At 44.5% G+C, this 19,440-nt stretch overlaps 1 protein-coding gene across 1 annotated transcript in view; it reads left to right on the top strand.

Annotated features, from left to right (window-relative positions):
• Nucleotides 1-13,130, top strand: part of LOC138582318 (retinol dehydrogenase 7-like) — a 230,169-nt gene extending 217,039 nt beyond the window's left edge. Inside the window, exon 5 of the mRNA XM_069653537.1 lies at nucleotides 12,614-13,130. Coding sequence (XP_069509638.1) covers nucleotides 12,614-12,801 — 188 coding nt within the window. The 3' untranslated portion in view covers nucleotides 12,802-13,130. The remainder of the gene's footprint in view (nucleotides 1-12,613) is intronic.
• The last annotated feature ends 6,310 nt before the right edge of the window (nucleotides 13,131-19,440 follow it).

Genomic DNA, 19,440 nt, shown 5'->3' with positions numbered 1-19,440 from the left:
TCCTTGGAATTCTAGTTTGAGAGTGTATCTTTGGGGCTCGGGTCAAGTCTGTTGTGGTCGACTCATTCTCCTCTTCCATTAAGTACAACATTTCCCCCTCCTGCATAAAGTCTTCCGCCCATTGTTGGAACAGTATGGGCCACCGCTGGGCCATCTCTTATGGAGATGGATCTTAATCTTCGTCTGAGAAGGGGTCAGGTACTGTTAAGATGGATTTCTAAACTCTGGCCTGGTGGACAGAGTTTAGGAAGCCACCATAGTTATAGTGAACAGGGGAAACTTCTGGGAGTTTAGGCAAAACCATCATGGTAGCATGAAGAGTAGTCAAGGCTAATTCCAGGAGAGATGAGTGGGGTCAGGGGTCCACAATGAGTCAACACAGTGAAATAGTCAAGGAGTACGCTTAGACAGTGAGTATAAAAATACTATACTTATTATTGGCCAAAGAACAAACTATAAAAGTGAACAGAGCAGGTAATACTATCACACAAGACTATTAATATAAAACAATTATACAGTCACTGTGAGTCAATGCAAAGTAAACAGTTCACCCTCCCCCAATACCTGAAAGGGAAGGGAATTTATTAACAACTGCACCAACAGTCCACAGGAATAGAAACCTTACGTTGAATGGGGCCGTGTGCATATATGTTCACAAAGTTCTCATCTAGTTTTAGGTGTTGGGGAAAAAGTTAGGGAAATGTTTCTGTGGATATGAAGATTAGTCCAGAAGACTGTCCAAGGAGTTTACTGATGAGTAAAATGTGTTTCTAACTTTTGGAACAAGTATTGCAAAGCCAAGAGTTGTAAAATAAATCAAAGTTCTTCACAAACTTTTAAAAGGGCAGATGTAAGGGCACTGTTAAGTATCAGTACTCACCAGCCTTCCTCAGATATTTCCCCAGACTTGGCAGGTCGTGGGGGGGTTGCTGGAGGTAGATTTTCCTGCTGTTGGTTCTAGTCCAAGATGCCCAGGAGCTGCAGGTGCAAGCGAAGTTCCAGTCACGTCCAGGAGCTCTGTGCACAGCAACACCAGGTGTCTCAGTAGTTGCCATCAAAGAAAGCCTTCCAGTCCAGGACCCTTTAATGAAGGGATGCTGAAATCTTGCAGGAAGGTGACTTATGGGACTAGCTGGAGACCCCCAAAGTCCCGGATGAAAACACAAAATGGTGATGCTTCTGGAGCGGTAGCCCAAAATGGAGTTGATCAGTGCACCATTTGGCCTAGTGACACTTCCTAAGACTCAACATTACAGGGTCACGAGAAGACATTCATACTGGTTGATCCCACCAGTCAGAAGGGTTGAAGCACCAGCGAGAGTTTAATATCAGCAAGCAGACAAGGCTCCTCTGGGACAGCATCAAGAATTGGTCACCAGAACTCTTCAAGATGGGTCCTCAAGTCTTCCTTTGCCTGCACAACTACAGAGGATACTTGACTCCTCTTCAGATCTGTCGAAATAGCAGCAGGAATTCTCTTCTTATCCTAAAATTAGATGAGCATTGCTCAGTCCAACCAATAGATTTCCCCTCCCCCCCCACACACACACACACCCCAGCAGTGGTCCAATTAGGGACCAGTGTGGGCAAGCTCATGCATACATTCTACACATTCTGAAACCAGTATGTGGATTGGGACCAGGCAGTCCCAACCCACTTCCTGGCTTCCAACACAGATGGCCTGCACTAGCTTGCGAAAAGCACTGCTTTCCCGGGCAAATGCATGACCATAAAAGGAATTTCCTTAACTGGCAAGGCAGGAAGAAGGCCAAAGAACAAAATGGCCAAAGAACAACTGAAAAACTTTGTGCCATGGCCATGTTTGGACACTAGCCACAGTTAGTAGCCAAACACAGTAAACACGTGAACACTAACTAAATATACAGTAAAAATGGAACTGCTGCCACCAGCTTGCGTTTCGGCACATTCAAGAGTAACCAAAAATCATTTGAGTGTAGGTCTTGGGTGATACAAAAGTATCCCCATTGCATTGCGTTAAAAGATGCATTGTGCAACATGAAAATGTTCACCAACCAGATAACATGAAAAAGACAAACGGGAAACATGGTTTCCCAGTACTGACAGTCTGAAGAACTTGTAAGTTTCCCCATAACAAATGAGCAGAAGGCCAGTGGAGTGGATCTAAAGGCTGCAGCTCACTGTAGAAAGTCAGGACAAGGTGCAAAGGCAAAAGGTTTGGGGGTTCATCGAGTATGAGGAAAAGATGCTCACAGGTCCCAAGGCTGAGGGTCTCGGGTCGGACTTTTAGTTTTGCTTCTCGGGGATGGTCATTTTCCTGTGGTTCTGGTGTCGCTTGGGTGGTATGAGCATTTTGGGATCTATTCTCAATGTCCTAACAATGCTTCTTGCTGGATTAGTTACCCAAGGAATCATCTGGCTTTGGACATACTTGCAAGATTGTTCTGTGATAATTAGGACTCACTTATCTTCTCCATTATGGGTCTGCTGGAGCCATGCTGGTGTTGTGGTTAACCCCCCTGGTGCTGCAGACACCATTGCCACGTCCTTCAGCAGCCGGTGTTGTGGTTGACATAGCACACCCTGGTGCTGTGTCCATCATTGCAGCGTCCTGCAGCACTGTTTGCTGGACCACGGTGTCCTCCCGGGTGCTGTTGCAGGATGGAGGCTGCCATCTGTACAGGTAAAGTAAGGTGGGGTGCAGAGGAGTCCTGCTCACACTCGGGCACTTTATTGTATTTTAGTGAATTTATAAAGCGCCTTTCACCAAAGGCGCTGAACAATGGCTCACTGTGACCGAGTTGGGGTGGGCTCCTTCCCTCCCCTTGACAAGGCCACAATGCTGGCCCTCTTACACCTGTACAGCTGGTTTATAAAATATTAGGACCACCCCTTCAGCAACTCTGTTCCACCCTGTTACCCTGTTAGCCAATACAATCCCAACAAGTGGTTGTCATTTATCTAATCATCTGCACTGGTCTTATTGGTCGTGTCCATTCAAATGAAGCCAGCATTAATTTGTCAGCTGTAAACATATCATCTGGTGCTTGTCTGAAAAATCTAGGTATGTTTGTCAATGAGGAAACACAAGACCAGTGCTGTCCATTTTAGCCTCTTAGCGATTGTCATTGACAAAAAGAACATAACAGCATTTTAAAAACTGTTCACACTGTTCAGTATTCCATCTTATTAACTAACGTGGAAATCTGTCATTTGTTTATAAAAGCAACTTCAGATTAGGACATGTACAAACCCTATTATAATTGCAGCATTGTAACATCTGCTTCTTACAACTAACAGTGCATGAGAGAGCATTTTCTCTTTCCATGACAACAGATTTCAATATGGCTGGATTTTTTGGTGTTTTTCTTACATGAACCTGTAATGTGAGAATTACTTAAGATTACCATTTTACAGTTCACAAAGTCTTGATATGTGTGAGAATGTACATACATTGATATTACAGTGTGTAATGAAGCCTTTAAAAATACACTTCATAGTTAAGTACACATTTTGACATGTTTTTTAAATGGTGCATTCTTTGCGTTTTCATTATAAAGTGAGACAAAAACACATAAGTTGCTGTGTCCCCTCATTTTGGCACATCATGAGCCATTGCTTGGACAAAATAATTTTTATTCCAATAGAAGACAGAAAATAACACTTTTCATAATTCTTCACGGTCTGTGCTTTCCACATAGAAACAACGTAGTAGTTTAAATTCACAAATCTTTTCTGGCTCTGTCAACGCCCTCTTAGGTAACTTGCAGTGAACACATTTTAACCCTATCATGACATTTTAAAGGGTTATATAATGGTTTGTATATGTTTCCTCATGCTTAAAGAGATAAGTCCAAGCCAATAGCTGTGAATGCGCATATGTGTCGAGGTCAACCCTGCCAAAGTCAACAGGAAAGTTCCAGGCATATGGGAACTGACTTAGATTGAGAGCTGTTCAAGTCACAGGTATATTTAGGCAGTTTATGACAGTTCATAATGTCCATCAGCCATTTATGTACTGCTTGGTTGCATTAAGCAAGAATTGGAACATCCATATGTTGTAGTGGTTTAGGCATTCTAGTATTTCTTTTTACTAGATGTATTTCTTTTTTATTGCCAACCTTGATATCCATAGTAGCCCATCTCCATTAGACATCTAGGGAGAGTTTACAAAACCCCCACTTAAAAGATTTTCTGGGGGGTGAAAAGTAAAAACAAAAACTGTCTTTTTATTAGAGGTTCTAGATTTTAAACTCTACGGATAATTTCCTAGGTACTGGGTGCCAACTGTCATGGCTACCCAGATCCCATTAAATGTGAAGGGTGCCAATTGTCATGGAGATTTACATTCTTAAACTTAACGGGTCCCATCTGTCACGATTTGCTATTAAAGGTAACGGTAGCAAATATTCATGACTCCATGAGACCCAAAATTGCCTTTAAATGTATGGGCACTGACTGTCATGATTTCCATAATACCCTGCATGCCAGAGGCTAGCCTCCACCCAAAAAGCTGTCTAAATGCCCACCTGAGGCTGTTGCAGGTTAGTCCAAGAGAATCTACTACCCCTGAGCAACTGATATGTTTACTATAGGATAGCAATATTTGTGTGGGTCTACCTCTAGATTATCCATACACCAATGCCTATCCACCTTGAGTATGTGAGAAACATTACAGACTGTCAATCTCATCCCTTCACAGTTTTAGCACTAAACCAACAAGTATTTGCACTTGCAATATATTGCCTTTTACATTCATGACTAGAAATACATTGACAATGCTCTTACTTTCTTGTTTATAATTTGCGTAAATGTATTCTCTTATAGAGATAATGTATGAGCTTTGTTGCTTAATTAAGGCAATTCAGTCTTCATAAACCTCCTTAAAAAGGCCAACAAGTCGTTACTGAGTTCAGAACCCTCTAGCTAAATAACTCTTGAAGTTGCCTTGCACAGAGCACATCCTCCCAGCACTACGCAAGCTACGCAGTCTACCATTGGAGCACAGCATAAAATGTAATACTTAGGCATTATATACTGAGGCTCATTACAAGTATGGCGGTGCGTGAAGAAATTGGTGGTAACGGAATTATCACCATTTTTCCTCCAGCTCCAAACTACGAGTATGACCCTGGAGTGGGGGATTTACTTCCAGCATGATGCTGGTGATAAATCCTCCTACTTTCCACCAAAAATTGGCAAAGTCGGCAGGATTTCTGCAGAGGTAATTCTGCCAAAAAAAATCCATGGAATCCGATGGACTCTCATAAAATGGAGATTAACTCAACCACCACCACTTGTAATCCAGCAGTCATTCCGCCGGAACAAGTGGTTTGTGTACCTCAGCACTGATTTGTGCACCGCAGCACAAAGGGTTTGGGTACCCTGTGTGCTGGGCTTAGGTTTTCACTTTAATGGTAATAGATATCTGCCGTCGCTCTGTGTTCTTTTATGATGATGTAGAGTTTTTCTCCTTTGTTAATTTTGCTAGTTTTTGGGAAGTCATTTTTCTTCTCACACAGCTTCACAAAGTATGCTTCTCTAATGTGCCGCCTGTATTTAGGAACATGCAGGTGAAAGGGCCACTCATTTTTTATTCCCCCCGATCACCATAATCTAACCTGGCTTGGGAAGGACCGTCTGGGATCGAAACACGTGTCGGCTGACCACTTTCTAGACCATGTGTCTACACTACGGAGAATAAAGAAAAACATTTTGAAACACTGCATCCAGCGTGATAATCTTTGTATTTTTAAGATTCAACAAAAAATGTTGTTTTGCAAGGTAACCAGGACTTTCTGCTAAGGACCTACATCAGTCCAGTTTCTCTAACTGCCCTTGCCACTGCGATGCACTGGCATTCTATTCCTTGGTTTAGAGTCCTGATTTTGGAATGCCGCCGGGATCGGGGAGTGATGTGATAAACATGACTGGTGATCTCCCTGTAGCCTTGCCACTTTGCTCTGCAGGTCTGCAGATTAGTTTAGTGCGGTTTCGGGTTTTGTTTGGAGAAGCGACTGACCCTGGGGGACTTGGAGGCGGAGGAGCAAAGGGCTTGAGAAGGAAGATATTTAGGAAGAGAGAGTTGAAGGTATAGAGGCCCCAGGCCCCAGAAGGCCTTGTGGATGATGCAGAGGGTTTTGAACTTGATCCTTGCAGCCGCTGGGAGCCACTGCAGAGATTTCAGTCCTGGAGAGATACGATCCCTGGCCTTGAGGCCAAGGACAAGTCTCGCAGTCCTGTTCTGAATAAGTTGCAGAGGGGGAGAGTAGAAGCAGGCAGATTTAGAAAGAGGCTGTTGCAATAGTCCAGCCTAGAGAGAACCAGAGCTCTTGAGACAATGAGCGTCTGGGGGAAGGAGAGGAAAGGAAGAATACCTCTGAGGAGGTGCAGCTGGTAGTGTGTCTTCTTAGAGACATCAGAGATGTGAGGAGAGGAGGAGAGCGTGGAGTTGAAGATGACCCTGAGGTTTTTAGCCTTGCAGGTGGGAACAGGGAGAGGGCCAAGAGAAGCCAGCCAGAGAGCTGCAGGAAAGGAGGGAGCAGGTGTGCTGATGAGGAGGATCTCAGTCTTACTGGCATTAAGGCAGAGGTCATTGGCGGCACACTACTACTGGATAGCAGACAGACAGTCGGAGATGAGGGAAGTAAAGGAGGAGGCCGAGGTTAGCCTGAAAATGAGCTGGGTATCATCCGGATAGCACTGAAAGTTGGGGCAGAGAGCAGCGATGCAGTGGGCAAGGAGTGCCAGGTATTGGTTGAACAGCCAAGTAGAGAGGTTAGACCCCTGGGGGACACCACAGGTAGAGAAAAAGATAGCGGAGAGGAAGGACCCAAGTTGGCCCTGGGAGGGTCGGTCATAGAGGAAAGAAGTCAGGCACGGCACAGCCTGACCAGTGATACCCAGGTTATCACGGAGACGGTTGAGCAGGATGGCATGGTTGACAGTGTCAAAGGCAGAAGAGAGATCAAACAAGATGAGGACGCAGGGGGTGTTAGCATCAAGATTGGAGAGCAGGTCTTCACAGATGTTCAAGAGAGCAGTTTCCGTGCTTCTGGCTGCTCTGAAGCCAGACTGGTAGTCATGAAGACAACCAACAGATTCAGAGTGGAGATTAAATTGGCGAAGGTTCGGCAGCGGGTTTCTTAAGAAGAGGGTGCACAAGGGAGTGCTTCAGGGGGGATGGGAAGAATCCAGTGGCGAAGAAGTGATTGCAGAAATCAGCCAGGGTAGGAGCCAGGGAGTCGATGTGGTCCTTGCTAGTTTTGGAGGAACAGGGGTGAACCTGTTTCGATGAGACTTTCATAGATCGGACTTGTCTAGAAACCTTGTCTGCGGAGAACTGGGGAAAGGCAGAGAAGGAGGGAGGAGAGGTGGCTGCAGGAGGGCCAGAGGAAGATCAGGGAGTAGAGGGAGGGGGCAGGATAAGAGGAGAGTGAGGACAGGATGTGCTGGGTTTTAGAGATGAAGTGAGAAGCCAGTGCCGTGCAGAGGGCCTGGGAAGGGGGGACAGCAGAGGTAGACACTGCGGCAGGATTGGCCAGTTCCTTACAGATTTTAAAGAGTTCAGCCGAGTTGTTAGATGCCACAGAGACGCGGGCTTGGATATGAGCTCTCTTCTTGGTTAGGACAGAGAGCCGGTATTGCCTTTGGAGCAGGCGGCAGGCCAGTTTGTCAGAGGGTGTTCATGAAGCAAGCCATTTCCTCTCGGCCACCCTGCACTTGCGTTTTAGGGTGACGAGGTCTGAGTCATACCAGGAGTTGCCTTTGGGCTTCAGGCGGATTCTCATGACAGGGGCAAGGATATCAAGAGTATCAGATATAGCAGAGTGGAGTGTGGAGAGGGCTCTGTCAGGGTAACAGTCAGCCAAAGGGGGACGAGGGGGAGAGAAAGTGGCGGCGAAAGCCTCAACTGACACGCGCTTCATAGGTTGGATGACCGAGAAGGTGGGTGGCAGTGATGGAGGTGGCTTGGTCTGATGGGTAGGGAGGGTGAGGTGGGAGGAGAGGAGAGGAGAAAGTGATCACTCCAGGAGAGAGGAGTGGAGAGAGGGACAGAGAGGGGAAGTTCGGAGGAGATCAGAACATCCAGAGTGTGCCCTGCAGAGTGAGTTCGGCCAGAGGGGAGAATAGTGAGTGAGAGAGAGAGAGAGTCACAGAGGTCGCGAAAGAGTCCAGAGGGAGGACAGGAGGCATCCAGGTGGATGTTGAAGTCTCTGAGAAGGAGCAGTTGAGTGGTTGAGGCCAGGAGTGAGGAGGAGAGGTCTGCCCACTTAGAGAGGAAGGAGGAGATTTGACCAGGTGGCCGATAGATAGTAGCCACAGTAAGGGAATGGCTAGGGGAGAGAGAGAGCCTGCAGACGAGGCATTCAAAATTGGAGTAGGAGTGACAGATGCGGGAATCCACTCGGGGAAGATCAGGGCTTCACCCCCTCCAGAGCAGTTGGACCTGGATGCAGAGAGGATCTTGTAGCCGTCAGGTAGGAGCGTGTCAAAGCTAGTGAGAGAGCTGGCTGTGAACCATGTCTCGGTGAGTCCGAGGACATCGAAGTCAAGTTCTTCCAGAAGGCAGCAGATATCAGAGGATTGTTTGACAGCAGAGCGAGAGTTTAGAGTGGCAATATGGAGAAGGTTGCCATCCTTGAGGGACTTCCGGGCAGGGGTACAGGTCAGAGGTACGCCCTTTTGAGGTGTAGAAGGAGCCCGAGAGGGGGTAGAGAGGAAAGGAGAAGGCAAGGTAGCCAAGGAGGAGGCAGAAGGGGGAGGCGAGGTCGCCGCGGAAAGGGGAGAGGGGACAGCAGGAGAAGAAAAGAAATTGATGAGGCGCAGGAAGCATCTATCAAAGAGGTGAAGGTTGGCCTGAGGGCCTTGGACCAAGACGGTCCCATTCGAGTAAACATTAATGATGACCTTAGAGGAATGGAAGGAGGCCAGCCTCTCATGTCTAACTATCCAGCATTCAGGTTGCTTAAGGGGCAGGCTACAAAGGGTAGCAAATCCAAACTACCCATTCTGCATCTATCCAACAAATACGGAGGTGGTTTGGTGCATTGCAAAAGCAGGGTAACAAAACATGAGGAGCCCGCTTCATAGAAATATTTGTGCAGAAAATAGGGACTTTGTACGCCAAACCGCATGCAAAATCCGAGTCATGGAATTGACTGTTTGTCGAGTCATGGAATTGACTGCACTGTACTTTTTCGTACCTTGCTGGGACTTCGAACATGCTCAGCACGTCACTGCGAGACGCAGAGTGCCTTGCGCGAGACACCACGCAGGTTTGGTTTGCGCAGAGTGCAGGGTGGAGGGCGGAACTCAGACAATGAGGAAGAACAAGGGAAAATGTGAGCATTAAGAGGGATGACCTGCATGCAGTCCATCACACGCCCACTATTGCGTGGACCAATACGTATTCATGGATCCGAGCGCGAAACCACTCAAAGGGGAAATGGCCACGCAAAGCCGCCATACTATTCGCTACCCGAAGGCAGGCATACAGACACTTGCGCATAGGATTCACTGCTCAGAGGTAAGATCAGGTGTCGGATTTAGGGGTGCGTGTACGCAGCCAGGGTTCGAAATGCCTTAGGAGTGTGCGTATACAGTGTAGCATGGTGCAAGAACAGTTTGTGGGGGTTTTTATGCAGATTTTCCGAGTTTTACCCGAGGTACGATAAATCGTACGCATGTTGTCAGGGTGCCGGTACCATTTACAGGGGACCCCACACAAGGTTCCCGAGATGCAACCTGCTTGTGGGGGACCCCATACACTGTTTGAAGGGTGCATGTATTCACACCCGGGAGAGCACGCAAAGGTAGCTGTTCTGGCAGTTTTCGCTTTCTGTGGGGGCTTGTCGGGGGCTTTCCAGCCGCGACTTGCGTATACGGTTACTTTGTGCGAACAATTCCATTAATGCGCAAAGCGTGCGGAAAAACGTCTGCGCTCAAGCTCGCCAAGAGTCGTTCTCAGCGCTCAGGCTTTGCGGGATCGCTGCGCACTTTTCCATGAATCAGGCCCAAGATGTGTACACTATAAAATGCCACTGACAATAGAGGAGATGAGTGAGAACAATCTTTCACTACCACACAGGTGGCGCATGTGGTTGCCACCAAGTGGAAATCCCACATTGTCAATGACAAATGGGTGGACTAGATCCACCGGGGACATACCCCCTTTGGCGCATGATTGTACAGCTCCAGGAGAAAAAACAATGGACTTTTTGCAGTTTGAAAACAAAATTCTGAGTGAAACCAATAAACCCCATTAGGCAACAATAACCAGTTGAAACCAATCCGAATTTTCTTCTAAAGCGCATGTAGGCGAAATCATATGGACGTGATCAGTGAGTTCTACGTGAATGCCACATTTCCCTGCAAAGTCCTTCAGTGTTAAAGTCGCACAAGACCCAGAAATGGCCTTGCAAGCCTCAGTCGCCAAGATGTTGGGAGTTGCTCTCAGGCTCGCATCTGCAATAGAAGATTATTATGGGTCAATCCATGCATATTATATGACCTAGAAATGGGGCTTAATTTCGAATTGAAAATGGTTGTCGATTTGTGAAGGGAAAATCTGGTAACAGCTAAGCTGGCTACCTTCTTCCTTCCCAATCTCAGCGATACGAATTGGGTTTAAACTCGTGGGAAACACTACTACAATGGAGACAGTTTCAAGTTTATTTTAAGATAATCAATTATTACTCTTGAAGTCTGCATTACAAAAAGAATACAAAATATATTATTCAAAACAAGGTTGCCTGCCAGAACCTTCAAGCAATATAATAAAAGGCCATACATATATGTTTGTCTGTGTATGTTTGTCCAATGCAGTAGCTTCGCCTGTTGTCACGGCTAGAGGGAGCTGTTGCCTTAGGATATGTAGAGACAATGCCAATTCGCATAGCTCCGCCTGTTGTCACTGGTAGAAGAGGCTGTTGGCTTACGACATACAGTGGCCCTGCAGTGTCAATGAAAACCTGCACGTTGGCCCGTGTACATGGGACTGTACACTAGTATGTAATAAAAGTACCCTCAATATATACACCCTTGTACATGAGATTAAAGTTTAATCTATTAGCCAAACTGGAAATAATGGGTCAGAGAGGTCAGATTAAAAAAAGATCTAAGGATATGTAGTCTCTGTAAGAGTGAAACTGTCATGGAAAATGCTAGACATTTTATTATTTATTGTACAGGTCTTGAAGAAAAGCATATTACATTTCTAGGGTACATTGTGTATAATTTGGATTTTCTTTCGAAATAATTATTTTCTGAAAGAATTATGTCGGGTGATCAAGTTTCACAAATTAATACAAAAGCAAAGTGTATAATTCATTTTCATGAACTTCTATTTAAACTACTATTTTGAAATTGAATTGTCACAGTATTCACTGTTTATGCTGGAGGTTCTGTGTATATATGATTTTTAAGTGCCTACGTAGGTACATTTTGGATTTCAGTAATCGTAGGACTTTTGCAATAGTTCTTAATTAGTGTTCTATGATTTTAGTAACTTTGTTTTAACTGTAGTTATAATAACTGACTGGATGTATGGTCATGTATTGTGAAAGGTTTTAATTTAAACCACTACAAAATAAATAAATGCATTTCTGCTGGCGGGTGTTTGGGCTGCCGTTGCTTTGGAGATCAAGGTCTTCATTACAGCTTTGCTGGATTTGTTGGCCAAAATACCATAAATCATAATTACCACCATCACTGGAGGTATCCCTAAAATTCACTAAAATACAGTTTTACTACTAGTACAGCTACAACAATAGTGGTATTTCTGGAATACTAATGATGAAAATAGGTGGTGTACATTAGTGGTTTGTACCACTATTGCCGGTAAGATAGCTCAGCGGGTTGAGCGGGTGATCTGCAGGTCGCAGTTTCGAATCCCGGCAAGGCCAACTCAGCCTTTCATCCTTCCGAGGTCGATAAATGTGTACCAATTTTGGTTGGGTGATATTGTATGTAAATATGTGCTGTGTAAAGCGCTTTGGATTAAGGCGCTATATAAATAACACATCATTATCATTACCATTACTTTTAAAGAACAAAAGCCTCATCTATGACCCTTTATGCATCCAATAGGAGAGATGGTCAGAGGCTGACATCAGAGATGCCAACTTTTTCACCTCCTCTTAATAATAAAAGGAGGTTCCCTGTATTGAAGGGAAACATTTGCACTTCCCTTCTGTACAGGAAAGAAAAGTTTAAATCTTCTGGGGACTTTTTAGAATGTTATCTCCACCTCTGGGGTGGATCTAACAACTGATGAATTCTCAGGGTGAATACCACATTGTAAAAGGGAGGTATTTAATGCCAATGGTATTGCTTTGGAATACCCCCGAAAGAATATATCTCCTTCCCTGTCATGGGGAAGGAGGTCAAACAGGTGGTATTTAGCCAAAAGGTGGTCTTTTTCCAAAGCACTTTTTCTACCATTATCTCTAAGGCTGTAATGAGGCACTATGTTTTAATGAGCCTGAACTTTTTGAAAGCTGTACTGACTGAGGCAGCTCAATTCTTAGCTTTCACAATGCCTTCATTTACCCCATTGAATTTTAGCATTGGATGTCAGAGTTGGCTGAGATATCTTTCACCTATGACCTTCTTCTTTTTTCCCCCCTCACAGTGCTCCACGGTATTGCAGTTTTGATTCAGAAGGGTAACCGGGATCTGACGCTTGTGACAGACTGCATGGAGCATGGCCTCACTGCTGTGTACCCCCGCACCCGCTACTCTGCTGGCAGGGATGCCAAGCTCTTCTTCATCCCTGTCTCATATATGCCCACTGTGCTGGGGGACTACCTGATGAAATAATGTCATGTCTTTCCCTTTGCTGGTTCACGTCTGTATTCTTTTGACATTCAATTAAGATGAGTGGTGTACCAAATAGTAGATTTAAGTATTCGGCCGAATACCAAATCGTTAGGCGAGTATTCGGCCGGAGCCGAATATGTCGCCGAATAGCCTTTTTAATAAATAAAGTGTAGAAAAGAAAAATACTCTGTAAATTAAATGAAAAACACAGTTTAAAATATATACATCCATTTTATATTGCATTTCTCTCGTTTGTTGTCTACAGAAGATGTTTGTGTAAACCATGAAATTCATACATTATCAGAAAATAAACCGTTCAATTACAACAAGGGTGTCGCTTGTTGGGCATGACCCAAGTAACTAAGACTAGCCCAAAAGGATAGGATGTATGTATGCAATCACTCTGAAGGGAGACCGGTGTGTGTCTACTTGTACTTTCAAATGTTCCTTTTGGGCCTTCCACATCTTTAGCCTTCGGGCTCCAGTAAGGCACTGAAATACAAATGGAGTGATTACATCAATTAGCACCCTGCTGATCACTAGAGTGCTACTGAATACACACCTTTGTGATGCTAAAGCCATGCTTTCTACCTGTGGTACTGAGTGGGAATGCGGCATTTGGAAAGTGTCTTTTCATTTATAGATGGTATTTTTCTTTGTTTTTCGGGTGGGGTATGCATCAGGTGTTTTGGGGCATGGTAAAAGACACCAGCTAAAAATACATAGGGGGTGCTGAGTCCTCCATGGTTCTTGGCTGCCCCTAGGGAAGGGACAATGCTGATATTCAGATCTTTAATCTCCATGTGCATGCTTATTTTACTTATTTGCTTCACTTGTACATCCATTTGGAACAATGATTCTAAATTGTAAACTTGTATGTCCTCATTATTATTACACAAATATCCCTATTTTTTAACTCTCTGATGTTGAGAGGAATATTTCCTCCACCACAGACTGGAGCATTTTGGTTACACATTCTTTTGTAAAACTCCCAATTTTTTGCTTAGCCACATTCTTTAGTAACATCTGTCACTTTTAGCCAATTTAAAGGGGCTCATTTTGTAATGCGACAGTTGGGGGGAGGCAGGAATTGTAACCTATGTTTCATTATTACAAGCACATCCATGCTGCAGCACATTTTCCACTGATGTGTTAATATTGGGTACTTCCCAACGGGGGACCCTTTGCAATTGAGGAAAGAACCTATAATATTTTTCAATACGTGGCAACTGATCACCCCTCCCTTAACTTTACACCTATTAGCGGTAACACTCTTCCACCGATATATTAGATTAAGCATTATGTAGCCCAGAAACAATTGTTACAAATATATAAATGTATTCATGATATTTATACAAAAGCCAGTGTTTATACACATAACAATTACTTAACACCGAAGTTCATTCATATCAACATTAACATTACATATAAAAACATTACATATGAAAAATATAAAAACCTATTGTGTCATTGGGTTAGTAAACGATGTGGTTTAATTATTTATAACACATCCGCTTTTTAAATACTATTCTTCTTCTATTTTTGTTTTTACATATTTAATTTAGGTGAAAAACATGTGGAAGAAGCAGTGTGTCCACATATTGTACACGGGACACCTGAATGGAACAGAAAGGCAGCTTGTCATTCAAACTGTCTTTTTTGTCTACATGTGTTTCGGCCCTTTTATCTGAATACGTTTATTCCAATGTTTCTGACGGGAGTTGAATGGGTTTTCTTCCGATCGGTGCTTCTTATATATGGGATGGGATTGGTAAACCCCACTAAGGGTGGAGATGGGCAGGGTGGAGGAATTTCTTCTTTCTGTTAATTACTCAGTCAAGATCACCTCAACAGGGGGGGGGGGGGGCACTTTCTTATTGAGCTGCTCACCAAAACGTGTTTGATAATATTGTAATTATTGCAGGGCGCGTATCTAGTTCTTGCTGTTATTCGCCTATCTAGAGACGGCAGGAGACTTGTTTCATAACATTAGCCTGCAGGCTGAATACAGTTTTCTGCTGCAGGCACACTACCCACTGAGCTATTTTACTCAGTGTTTGGAATTTTCTGGTTCTCTGCAGCAGTTATATTAATCCACTTAATTATGTTACTTGGATGGGAATTGGTGGATGGAACCTGCAACTTTCAGATTACTCACACGGGCCAATAGCAAATCAATAAGCCCCCAAATAAAATACAATTTTCCAATAGCAACTTTGTAAACTATTGTTCCATCTCAATGTTTTTCAACTGCAACATACAGGGAGACCAGAGACCTCTCATTGCACATTACAAATATTGAAAGTTTTCCTTCAGCTCACACCTCCCCAGCAGACCGCCTTTTCTTTTGCACTTGCACACCCCTGCTCTGTCTGCAGTCAATCAAATAAAGTGGCCGCAGCATTGGTTTAATGATCCTTTTAAAGGATTCACATGACATGCCTAAATGTTGCGAGGCACAGTCAAAGCCGTACTTAATTTATTTTGATAGGGAAACTATTCGACTTCGAGTGAAAATGTATTAAGTATTCGGCTGAAGCGGAATATCTCATTTTCAGCTGGAATTCTGACAAATACTTACTCGAAGCTGAATTTCGGTGCACCCCTAATTAAGATACGATAAGACAGATCAGTGGATTAATGCACTTGTAGCACAGAGCTCTGTCTCTGTTAACAGCCATATGTTTCAACTCCAGCTGGACCCAATGTATCCTCCCATCCTTACATGGAGCAGCATGTAGCTGAGCAGTAGTGATTCATAGTGAACCTAGAAAAATAATATTACTTGTATTCTTATTAAAACTGCACACAGTAGAACTTGAACAAAAACTGAGCTGTAAAAATGCAATTAAGATCCCCTTAAATAAAACTTTGAAATTCATATTTTTTTTGTTTTGCTATTTAAATGGGCCTGACAGTGTCCAGCTTCTGCCATTTTCAAAGCCTGTTGCTGCTTAGGCACCTGAAAGCGATGGGCTTGTTGGGAAGTTGGTAGGACTAGAGAGAGGAGAGTAAGGTTACTGTGACCTCAGTGTTCCTGCGTGCAGATAACGAGAATCCAGACTCTAAGTGCTGATGAGAATGTGGGTGTTTTTGGAGAGTTTTCAAGGGCCTCATTACGAGTTTGGCAGCATTGCCATGGTAAATCTACTGAAATGCTGCTAAACTCACATACTGTTACCACCATTTGGTCCCATGGAGTTACCACAGGATTAGAAGTGGTGGTAATTCCCTGCGGATTGATCGTGGATTGTTTGTGGATTTACCACCAGTGGAATTACAGCACGATAAATCTGCCTATTTTCGGTGGAAAATTGGCAGATCCATTTTCAGTTTGCTTGTGGCGGTAAATCCTCCACTTTTCCTCAAATATTTACAGCGCTGTAATTCCGCTGGCAGTAACTACACCAAAAATTATAATTCTGCGGTGCAGGAAAAGGGGCGATAATGGAATTAGTGACCCTTTTTTCCTGCATGGCCAAACTTGTAATGAGGCGGTTTCCTGTGAGACTTGATCTAGATTTATCCTGAGGTTGGCATACTTGGTATCACCCGTGAGCTTGTGCGGTGACCGAGTCAGGTTCATGCATACAATGTGCTTTGAGGAGGTAGTCAAGGCTGTTTAGCATGGAGTGTTTCAATATTATGATGGCATGGAAGGATGCAGTGTCAGTTAGTGTAGGTGGCTGGAAGGGTAGTTTGTAGTTACTTTGGATTTCATTGAGGCTAAGCCATAGGGCATTGTCACATGTGCCATTTGCCTATCAGGACCACTAGTGCATAATAAAGGGCATACAGTAAGTCAATTGCTCAATGGTAAACATTTGACACATTTGTACTTGGGCATTAACATGCCATTGCAAGCAGATCAGCAAAACAAACAGGCAGTATATAGTGTACAACCCCTTACCTACACCGGTCATCATGGAAATGTTATGATTGCGATGTGCGTTGCTTGGAGGTGAGGGAGCCAGTGAATTCATGAGTAGAGCTGAGGCAGAGCCAAGGGGTTTGGCCTGGCGCTAGGAGCCAAAACCAAGCCTAGCCGGCAATAGACCAATACTTAGCATCCTGCATTCCCATTATCCACAACCCTAGATCCATATCGAGCACCCTGCATCTCCACCGACATAACACAAAATCCGTAACTGTCATCCTACTCGCCCCCCCCCCCCATCAAGGCCAACAACACACAACCCATAACTGGTGGTCTTCCTCCACACAGCCTGTACTCCTACCACACCACTCCCCATAAAACAAATCCCACAACACAAGATCCACAGCTGGCGTCCTGTGCCCGCACACCGCCCCCCATAACACAAAACCCATACCTAGTATCCCTCTCCCCACCACCAACAGCAGACAACACGTACATAGCATCCTGCCACCCCTCAACGTAAGGTCGGTACCTCTGATCACATGGCTTGCCAAAAAACAAAACCCATACCTGGTGTCCTGCCTCTTCATCCCCACAACACAAGATCCAAACCTGGCACCAGGCAACCCCACCTGTCATAACACCGAACCATACCTAGTGTTCTCCCTTCCCGCCCACAATCACACAAAACCCATATCTAACATCCTATTTTTGGCAAATAATATACAGTGAGAGGAAACAATTTACCCACAGCACACATTCCCGGCAATAGGAGAAGCCATGACTCCGGTGAAGTCTACACACCAGACCACACATCTCCCCATCCCTAGCTGATACAACAAATGCCAATGTATAACCTTAAAGATCCAAAAATGCATTGTTTTCCCTGTAATTTGCCTTAAATGAATAAATAATAAAATGCCTTTCATAAAAGGATTAGGGATCCAATGCCCTAATTGTGTGCGGACCTGAAAGGGCATACATATGTCCTACAAATAAAAAGTAATAGCAACAACTATCCAAATGTGTATTTTACATCTTAAATCAAGAAGGCTAATGTTGGCACAGGGAACAGGAGAGCAGGTGGAGGGGTAAGACAGAACCCAATGAAAGAGAACACTGGTCGTCCAGAGTTGAATAAAGGTCAAAATTCTGAAACTGGCAGATGGCTGAGGATGCTGTTCAAACCCTTCCCCCATCCCCCACAGCCTCACACCCCCACCCCACCCCCCCCACTCACACACTTGAAATGCAAATGCAGGTGGCACCGTTTTGGGCGGAGTGGGTCTGATCACTTCCCCAAAACATATATTGGATGGTTTTCTTGGCCTCCCTCATAGCAATCATCAAGGATCCAGCCAAGAGTAGCTGGAGTAACTGTAGACAGACTTTGAAACCATTTGATGCTGCACCTATAATGCCAAGAACATGCTATACCTACTCTCAGCAGTAGAGGGATTCATGTACGCTGTTATGTGCCTAATATGTCCCACACTCGCAACACAATAAGAATATGAACATTAGGGTTGGGGCAAATATAAAACAAATTAAATCAAGAGGTTTGCCCCATTGAAATGCGAATAGGTGGTCCCTCTTGACATGCTACTGCTTTTGATGCAGCGTGAGAAAGGGGTCGGGTGAGCTGTGGCTAGCCGCACATTTCCAAGAGTGTTTATAGCCCCCATAAAATTGCAGGAGTTAAGTGAACCATAAAATAAAGACCACAGTGAAATCATGGTTTTGGACGCTCACTTCCCCAAACTAAACATATGTTAAAAGAGCATTTGTTGACCATATGGGGACTAAACTAATGAAAGACAGATTTTGAGCTATAAATGTACCCTAACCAGCATTGGTTGTCTACGAGGGATCCAATGGGGACCTTTGTATTTCATTGGATGTATAAAGCGTTGATTGCCAACGTGCTGAACAAAGCAAATCGGTAAACAAAAAGGTGCATGCAAATTAAATCAATGCCAAAACTGAAGGTCAGAAACAGAAGTACCTTAAGACCAGGTCTGGACTTGCCCAAAGGGACACTGGGATTTTCCCGCTGGGCCGGGACATAGGGCCTCTTTTCTTGGGGGAAGGATACCTAAATCAAATCAAGTCGGGAACATCATGCAGGCCAGAGTGAACCAGGCCGGGTGTGGTTCGCTGCCATGATTGTGGCTGTGGATTACTGGGACTCGCACCTGCGCATTGAAACCACACGTGCCCCATTGTGTCTGCATGTGCTGGTGGCCCAGGAGCATGCCGAGTGCTGACGTGCTGTGCAGCACAGTGCTCCGACCACAGGAAGGCAAGCTGCATGAGTTGGCAGGCAGGAGTCAGCACATTGAGAAAGCAAGCTGCTGTGACATGAGGCTGAGGGCAGCAGGCCTGAAAGGTAAGGATTATTGGCACGCCTTTTTTTTCTTTTTTAAATTAGAAAACCATCCAATTTGGACCGGAATGGATACATGCTGGCTGTGTCCCATAGTGATGAGTTGTAGATTCCGATTGCCCAGTAAATTTGGGCAAGTAATGATAACCTTAAATGCAGTCTAGAGGCCTGCAAGGCACAAGATGAAGCACAGAGACGAGGCAAGTTTTTAGCGCTTCTTCAAAATGTTTATTTATGAACTCACTGCCTTCCCTAGGGAATAATGTGCGCAAAACGCAATTGCTAAAAGGGACATATAATCCTCTTGAAGGGAAGTCATTTATCAATGTAACTAAGAATGCCTACTGTCAGACTTGGCAATCAGCGATGCATGGCC

This window comes from Ambystoma mexicanum, chromosome 3q (genome assembly GCF_040938575.1).
Source record: "Ambystoma mexicanum isolate Mex_15411 chromosome 3q, UKY_AmexF1_1, whole genome shotgun sequence".
Lineage (NCBI taxonomy): Eukaryota > Metazoa > Chordata > Amphibia > Caudata > Ambystomatidae > Ambystoma > Ambystoma mexicanum.
Note: the sequence above shows the minus strand (reverse complement) of the source record. Positions and strands in the feature narration are given on the sequence as shown.